General features: G+C 45.1%; 1 protein-coding gene across 1 annotated transcript in view; it reads right to left on the bottom strand.

The window, feature by feature from the left end:
- Positions 1 to 6,280: 6,280 nt before the first annotated feature.
- The window catches only part of STAU1 (staufen double-stranded RNA binding protein 1), a 43,655-nt gene continuing 40,652 nt past the window's right edge, over positions 6,281 to 9,283 (bottom strand). The window contains exons 12-13 of the mRNA XM_042780623.1: positions 8,063 to 8,185; positions 6,281 to 6,370 (exon numbers count right to left, since the gene is read on the bottom strand). Of these exons, the coding sequence (XP_042636557.1) occupies positions 6,281 to 6,370; positions 8,063 to 8,185 (213 nt within the window). The remainder of the gene's footprint in view (positions 6,371 to 8,062; positions 8,186 to 9,283) is intronic.

Here is a 9,283-nt window from a genome sequence, read left to right as displayed (position 1 = left end):
TGAATTATCTTCAGTAAGATCTTACTTGCGTGCGATATTAATGATATTGTGTTCTATAATCTCCACATTCTGTCTCTCCTCACTTGGACCAATGGAATAGAACTGAGAACCCAGAAGTAAATCCTTGTACCTATGGATGGCTGATCTTTGATGAAGGGCCAAAACTCATTAAATGTGGAAGAGGCAGTCAGTTTAATAAATGGTGCTGGCAAAACTGGACATCCATTTGCAAAAAAGTGAAACAAGACCCATATCTCACACCACATACAAAAACAAACTAAAGTTGGATCAAACACCTGAATGTAAAACCCAAAACTATACAGACCATAAAAGAAAAAATAGGTATAAACTTATGGGCCCTAATTCAGGGCATAAAAAACGATCAGATATGATTAAAAATACACAAACACCAGAAGACAAAACAGATGACTGAGACCTCCTGAAAATCAGACCCTTAGGAGTATCAAAAGGTTCACCAAAAGAGTAAAAAGAGAACCCACAGACAGGGAAAAGATTTTTGGCAATGACATACTAGACAAGGGGCTGATCTCTATAACGTACAGAAAACACCAAGAACTTAACAACAAAAGACAAATAATCCAATTAAAAAATGGGCAGAGGGCATGAACATTCACTTCACCAGAGAAGACATACAGGCAGCTAACAAACCAGATGCAAAACAGATGCAAACAAGGAGACAGTCCTCTCATCCCAGCGCTGAAAGCAAAGCTAAAAAAAAAAATGCTGGCAGGGGTGTGGAAAGATTTTTGCATATACATTAAACACACACTAAAACAAGTATGCAGAGTAAGAGAGAAATTCTAAGAAAATGGCTGCACTGCTTTCATTTATCAAAATCCCAACCCCCTGCCACCCAACTTATATGTTGCTTCTTTAAAAACCTGTTTAGGAAAACTGGGGAACTGTGCCAATTCAGTAATGCTTAAGTGCTTGGCAAATCCATTATTGATGGATTTGGAAATTTCAAATAAGTTTTCCTTGTCTGTTTTCCAGAACCCAGAGAGAGACATTTAAGCTCTTAAACAAGAGATGAACAGTGGAAGTTTTCAGAGTTACCTGTAAATAGAGAACAGATGTGCATCCTCATTCCCAGGTTTACTTCCTGGTACTTCTCTAATTTACTCAGATGTTACTGAGCTCCCACTAGCCTCCTACAGCAAGCAGCAGAGAGCTGCTGAGTGGCCACTCCCTTTTCCCGTCGATAGCACAAGCCTAAAGCCCCTCCTACCTCTGACGGACCACGCAGAACATCCAGACAGGGCTGCTCACTGGGCATTCATCCTACACAGCATTATCAGCTCAGAAGTGACAGTCTTCTGGCCAAAAAAGGCTTGAAAAAAACAGCTATGGGCAGAAGCATTTACACAAAAACTGTGTCATGTCTAGGATTAATATTAAAATATTCCAGGAGAAGCTGAAACAAAACAGCAAACTCTTAAAAACCTGAAAACAAGCTATGGGGAAATAATCTTTACTCATTAAAATCTTCCTGAGGAACTTAAGATGCGACAGAACACTGGCACCACTCGCTTTCAGAAAATGGTCCACGCCACAGGGCAGGCTGGCCTCCCTCTCAGCCTTGAAGGATGGACTGCCCCACAAATCACTTCTGCCCGTCCACAAGCACCTCGTCAGTCTGTCCTCTCTGGGCACCTTAAGGTACATTTGCCGGGTTTCTTCACCACTCCAGTGCCTCTTTTCCCGTTGCCACTGATGAGCATTTTGTGGGGAGATATTCTGATAGAACACTGCTGGCCTCTTCCTCTTCACGGCTCCACCCTCGTCCTCCATGGACAACACCCATCTGAATCAGCCACCACTGGGTCGCTTGCCAGCCCCTGGTAACCTTCCACTCCCGTCATTCCTTCTGCATCCAGCTGTCCACAGTCCACTGCTGGAAGAAGAGCCTCTCCTTCTCTGCCGTCTCCTCACTCCTTCACTTCCACTGCAGACACCTGTGGGTTTCTCTTCTGTTCAAAGGGTTATGATCTATTGCTACTATTTCCAACTACCCCAACTTTGACCACCAGAAGACCCTTCCTGGTTGTCCTTGTGTCCTTTTAGCAGGGCCCACCATTTTTTGAGCACTAATTTGCTTTCTGACACAAAGATAGTCCAGATTGATCTTTGCCTGCCCCCAGTCATGGATTCAGCCGTCTCTCCAAGGAACCCTGGTTCCCTTCAGTGGAAACCACTATCTGAGAATCAGCCACGCTCACTGCTACTCATTACTGCTTGGCGGCTTTCTCAACAGAGCCAGGAAGCAGATGTGCATATACATGTGCATGTGCATATATGCATACATGTAAGTACACACAGGGAGCTCTGGTAGCATAGTGCCTAAGGCACTTGACTGCTAACCAGAAGGCTGGCGGTTCAAACCCACCAGCCACTCCTCGGAAGGTTGGGCAATCTACTTTCGTAGTGATACTGCCTCGGAAACCCAAGGAGGGGCTGCTATGAATTGGGTCCAACTCGACGGCACATAACAAGTACACACATTCCTTTCGGTGTAGTTGTACACATATCTACAAACCATAAGTGACACAGATACCCTACGGCTCCTCAGGGTTCTTTCTATCTTTCTCCCTTTCTATGTTTTCAGTACTGCAGCCAATGTCCCAGCCTCAGCAGCCCTCTCCCTCCACTTGCTTCCTGTCCCCTCTGCCCTGTGTTCTTGGGTGTCTGCTGTAGGCTGTCCAGCTCTCCCCTACTCCAGACCTCACAGCATACCCACAGGCACCCTGCATGCTGCGAGGGGAAGCTGAGAAGAGCAGAGCAGCATGGTCTTAGAAGTGATTCCTAACTTCCAGTTAGCTGTTCTCGGAAGGAAGGGTGGACAGTCTACATCTGTCATGATACTGCCTTAGAAACCCAAGGAGGGGTCACTATGAGTTGGGTCTGACTCGACAGCACCTAACAACAGTTAGCTGTTATTGTAACTAATTATAACTGGGCCTCACTGACAGCAGTGCCAAAAGGGCAAGTTCCCCCTACCTCAGAGATGGTTATTAAGAGGACTTCCAGGTTTCTTTGACAGGAGGCATTTCAAAGGGGACTCCCCTCTGGCTGTTTTGGAGAGATGTCCAAAGGAATGTCCTTGCACGTTCTTCGACTCTCCAAGCAGCCTTCCCTCTGGAAGGCCAAGTGGCTGCCATGTGTTGGTGAAGGGCTCTTGGCAGCATGCCTCCAGTTGTCCCCATTGGGCTTTAATGCTCTGGGTGGAAATCCAGAGTCTGCACCCCACAATGATCCCAATCCTGATCGCTCTTGGTTAATCACAAGAACCGCTGAGCCTAAACTAGGATTTCTGCTCCTGGGACACTACATGAAGTCCTGATTCCACACATCAGGCAGGACTGAAATGAGCTGTTACTGGACCCTCTCTCTGGGACATACTAGTTACACTGCAATGCTCTTAACACTTTAATGCTCAACACCAATTAATTTGAGTGAAAGAGGCCACTAGCTTCTTCAGTGGGTGGACACCCAGAGTAAGTTTTACAAATAGTCAAAAACCCAGAAGACAGTGGCTTATGATGGCTGCCCCTGATGTCTGCACGTGCACATCAACAAGGTGCTGAAGAGCCCAGTGTGAGAGGTTTTTTTTTTTTTTTTCAATGAAATGGTTTTTATTATTTTAATGAAATGGTTTTCCCTTTTACTGCTCTTATCCCTATGTTAAACCCCTTCCATCCACTACCATTTTTCCTAACTTTCTTCAAACCTTGTTACTCAGGCTGTCCAAGCCACACACAGGTTTTAGAGAGAAACCACCTTCCTGAGCTTCTGGTTCTTCCAAGGTTAAAAGCCCACTAACCCGCCCACCGTTACTGGGGTGCACTGCAGCACCACACTTCCTCCTCCAAAGGATGCTCAAAGTCACGCTCGCACACCTGAGGACAGTGAAGAGGCCCTCACAGGGTCAGAAGGTTTCACTACTCCTCATTTCAGTCCCCAGGAAAACAATGTTGCATTCAGGGGAGGGACATGTCCCCTTTTCCGGTTGTCAAACATCTCTCGCCAGCACTAACACTGCCCACGCTGGCCATGCATGCCACACCTCCACACCACCGCTCACATCCTTCCTCATTTCTTTAGTCATTGCTCAACATGACCAAAACATATTCATTAGTAGCTGTTTATTGATCAATGGTTTGATATAAAGTTATTTCAGATTTCTGCCCAGATGGAATCACAAGGATTACAAATTTATTTTCTTAAAAATAAAAAAGGGGTGGGTTGGGAGGGGAGCAATCTAGCAGTAGTGGCATTTAAGAATAAATTAACAAAAAAAAAAAATTTAGTATTACCATTTATTGGTGACAAACACTAAATATTACTTACATTCCATGGGGAGAAAAAATTTCCAGCGTAAACAATGAATCAAAGCAGAACTTAACTCGCAAGGCTACCGTGCTTTTATCTGGACCAGCTGCAGAACCTCCCTGCACACGTCTCTGTGCACAATCACACAACATCAAAAGCAACACAGTTTCTAGATAAACATAGGCCATTCTTTTCAGCCCTACATGGAGATGTAATTAACAGTATAAAGCACTCAGGGAACATTCATCTGCAGTTCTGTGTGGACGACATGGAGATCGCATCCTGCAGTGTACTGCAAAGGCTACAGTGCCAGATAGCCATGGATATGCACACAATTGTTTTCATCATTTTTAACACAAAGATCAAAGTTCATTTGTGTAAGTCATTCCATTAACCAAAATAAAAATAGAAAAGGAACCAAGTGATCATTTAAAGTTTAAAATTCCCCAAACTCCAATTTATACAACTGTGGGAGACTTCATCACGGGTTTCTGAAACGCCTAAGATGGTTTCTGCTCAACCAGAGGGCACACATTGCATCACTGAAATGGTCCTGGGTTAGTTCGAAAAAATAAAAACCGATAACCACACACATACACATGGATATGATCTTTGCCAGTTAGATTACTGATAAAATCAGTCTCAGACAAGTTTCTAAACTGTGCTATATAACTAGATACAATTGAGAAACTTTCCAATAAAAACTGTATATAGTGTCATTTTAATTGAAAGAAAATAATGAAACTAAGAATGCGTATCGCTGCTGGAAGAGAAAGCAGTGGTTATGGTGTGGGCACTGGGGCGGCGGGGGGTGGGGTGGGGCTCAGCACACTGGGAAGGCAGGAGATGCCCAGGAGGACCCAGATGACGTCCTCTGGTACTTGCAGCTCTGGCCAGTCTCAGGCCTCGCTCTGGTGTGGCTGTCCAGTGTTTATCCCCAAGGGTCTGAGTGAGCCAGTTGGGGAAGTGGGATCGACGTTGTTCTGGATTTTCCTCTTTCACACAGCCAAAAAACACACCCAAGCAGTGAGGTGGACTGGGCTGTGGCCTCGTAGCTCCGCAGCAGAGAAGGGGACCACAGAAGGCTGGTGGCCCCGTGCTTGGCTGCTCTTGTGAGGGGAGTGAACACTTCCTCTCCTCTGGCCCATCACACAAACCACAAGCACACTGTCACAGCCACGGCCGCCTCCTGCGTCCCATCTTCCTCAGCACTGTTGTGTCCAGTTCATCATTCGTATGTCTCTCAGCCCAATGGAGGTATCAGAAATTCCAATTTGTCAAAGCAGTTTCAGTATGTTCAGTATATATGTTGGGACTTAATAATGGTTCATGGCCAGTAAAGGTTCAGCACCTCCCACACCTTTAAGGAGGAAAAAAATGAGTATGATACCAGGTTTTGTAATTTGAGAGAATCAAGCCATGTTAAACAAGAAATTAGCAAATGCTGAAAAGTCCAATAGTGTAGGGCCCAGTTTATGACTGCATCAAAGCGATGCTTTCCCAGGGTCTATTAGCAAGTGAAAAAAGGAGAACAATGTTTATATAATGTTACCTCTGGGGAAAAAAGGAAGAAAATAAGTTACAAAAAAATTACATTAATATTTAAACAAAGGAATAAATAGGAAGAATAGATTAGAGAATAATTAAACGTGGCCTACAGGGAGCAGGGCGAACAGGGGCTATGCAGGCCAGTGTCGCGGTGAACCTCCCACAATCCTTGTCATTTCCCAATCACATGCATGTGTTGTCTATTCAAAACTGAAAACAAGAAAACCAAAGCACAACTTCCTGTCCAGAGTTTGGAAATATTTCACAGAAAAGAAAGGGGCAGAAAGCAACTCTGACAAGCGTCACCACTAAGCCGAGCAGATAGTTTGAATTTCAGGGCAAACGAGGAAAAAGAAAAGCCTTTTCCCATAAAACAGTGCACTCACACAGACAACGGTCCGTTTCCTGTTCTCGGCATCTCTGTACTTTGTTGGTCCAACTCAGACAGCAACTTTAATATGTTCAGTGCAGCCTAGTTGGGGATGGAAAGAAGAGTAAAATCAAAGTCACTTCTTGGGAAGACAGAGTAGTAACTGCTGAGAGCAGGGGGAAGGGAGTAAATTTCTGCCATCCAACAAGCTGGGTATCAAGCTGTATTTTAGTTTATTTTTTCTTTTTATTGTGATTTCGGTGAAAGTTTATAAGAACAGATTCTTTTGCCATACAGCAGTTCATACACATTTTGCTGTATGACAGTAACCGCAATTCCCCACAATGTAACAGCTCTTCCTACTTCCTCCCCGTAGAGTTACCTCTTCCCTGTGGCATTCCCTCCCATGTACTCCCACCCCCTGAGCTGTCTCCCTGTATAAACACTGCCCTTCTGTTCTCTCATGATTGATTATTCCAGGGAGTGTATCTACCTGATATAAATGTTCACCCCATACGCCTGCCTATTGTTTGGCTGGAAGACACAGGAATGAGTTCAGTTCTAGACCTTAAAGGTAACTAGGGGCCACAGGCTCTATCAGACCAGTAAACTGGGTCTTTTTCCCAATGATTTTGAGTTTTGTTCCACATTGTTCTACCACTCTATCCAGGATCTCCTACACAGATTCCGCCTCTGAGTGGTTGACAGTGGTAGCTGGACACCATCTAGTTCTTCTGGTCTCATGGTCATACAGGACTGAGGATTACATGGTGTACCAGTCCCTTGGACTAACTGTTTCCATGCATTTTCTTCATTCTTCTTTGCTCTGGATGAGGAAAGACTCAACTGTTGCATCTAGATGGCTGCTTGCAAGCTTTTAAGATCCCAGTCGCTACTCACCAGAGTAGGATATAGAACAAAGTTTTTGTGTATTATGCCAATTGAGCTTGATGTCCCCTGTGACCATGGTCCCAAGCCCACAGATCCAACTACTCACTCCTCTCTGGGTAGCTAGCTATGGCTAAGAAGCCACCACAACTTTGGGCAGCAAGTTCTTCAACCCCCACATCCCACACTCACTCTGTTCTTTAGTACTTGATTTGTAAATCTGAAATACACATTTTGAAAAATAAAACTGTCCACGGTTACCTCTGAACCACAATCTCTATAATATTTATATATCCTCCTAGGATTTTTTACCTTGTGGCCAGCAGACCACAAGTTTTATCTCCTGCTTTAAGATAAGAATCTATCGTGTATTTTCCTTGTCTTTATTTTCAAGACATGAATTTGATGGGCTCATTATATTCCATGAATCTCTCATAGTTTACTCAGGTTAAGTATTTTGATAATTATTTTCTCAGTTTTAGTATTTCTTGCAACAATAAGCTCATCAAACATAGTAAGTGGGTTCCCACAGAACTGAGACCTGCTCTTCTCTGTTCTGGTAGGAGATGAATGGGACACAGCAGCTGACAGGGCCCAGGATCCACACTGAGCCTCCAGCTCAGCAGAAGGAAGACAAGGGGCAGGTTATCTGAAGTGGATGTGTTCTGATAAACAGAATGAAACATCCATCAATAAACTAAGAATAAAAGTCATCAGAAATATGCCCTACATGAAACAATGAAGTATTCTAACAAGCTATGGAAAACACCGCTTGCAGCTTTCTGAGTCAGTAACAAGCTGACGCAAAGGCAGCCTCCAGATAACCACCTGGCGAGCTCTGACTCCTTAGCCCCAGAGCCACCTGGGTAGAGGCAGGACCACACTGGGGGAGGGTGTGTCACGTACCATATCATGGCAGGAATCCACATCCTTTCCGATGCCATGGCTGATCAGAGGTGGCTGAGAGGAGCAATTGATTAGAGATACAAACTCATTCTTGTTGTTTTTGGGGAAGTCTTTGTATTCAACCTGAGGAGGAAAAGAAAACTGAGGTCAGGGTAAGGCAGCAGAGAACATGACTAGGGCCAGAGAGCAGGAGCTCCCACTTCTCTCAGCCTGACTGGCTACATCAATGCCTGGCAGATGGTGCAAGCGGTTGTTAGCGGGAACTGCTGCTGAGGGGCTCTCAGGGCCACAAGCAGGAGACCAGGGTACTAGCCTATGCAACTTTCCAGGAGCCTAGATATGTATCTGGTGGTTAAGTGTGATTATTCCAGGGAGTGTATCTACCTGATATAAATGTGTCAACTTGGCTGGGCCTGGCTGAGTGGCTGATTGAGTGGCTGGTTGACTGGCTGGGCAGCTGGTGGTAGTTATTCCCCATGATGAGACTGGCAATCCACTCCACAGTGGGATCTACCACAAGCAGCTGAGTAGCTGCTTTAGGGATGTGGTCCACTTCCCGTATATAAGCAGCAGCTTTGGGAATGGTCTCTAGCTTATAGCACACTTGAACCCTGCATGTAGCCATGTGGTTGTTCAGCAGCCTGCCATGCTCTGCCGACCTTGGGACTTTCAATGGACTTGAATTAATGGCCTGCCATGAGGTTAGGTAACATAAGGACTGTGCCTTTTTACTTGTCAGCTTTGGGCTTGTCAGTCTCAACAGCCAGTAGCTGTCTAAGTGAAGAAAAGCCTCTTGCTTCAGTGGGCCAGGAGCAAGAGGCAGAGCTGAAGTCCAAGGTTGAGGGCCATTCACCCAGCCCTTAGAGCCTGGCACTCTGAACTCAGTCTTAAAGCCTCCAAATTTTAAGAATAAACTCCTGTTTGTTAAAGCTATCCCATTTGTGGTATATTCTTGTCAGAGTGGCACTAGGTAACTAGAACAGTACCCAAACCCATAATATGGACACAGCTATGCCCACTTCTACCAGGCAGAGAAGGTCAGCACAATGAATCTAAACTACAGCTACTATTTTTAGCAGTCAGCCCTAGGGTTACAGGTGAGGAGAGACAACTCAGGGATGCCCGAAGTAGCAAGCAGGAAGAGCAGGAGAAAGGGGATTAAAAGCCAGGAAGCCAGAGAGAAGAGCAGTCAGCCAAAGGGATTAGGTGAGGAGAGGCAAC

This window comes from Orycteropus afer, unplaced genomic scaffold, assembly GCF_000298275.1.
Source record: "Orycteropus afer afer isolate SDZICR_OR568_19922 unplaced genomic scaffold, OryAfe1.0 scaffold00049, whole genome shotgun sequence".
NCBI lineage: Eukaryota > Metazoa > Chordata > Mammalia > Tubulidentata > Orycteropodidae > Orycteropus > Orycteropus afer.
This window is presented reverse-complemented; position numbering and strand designations above follow the sequence as displayed.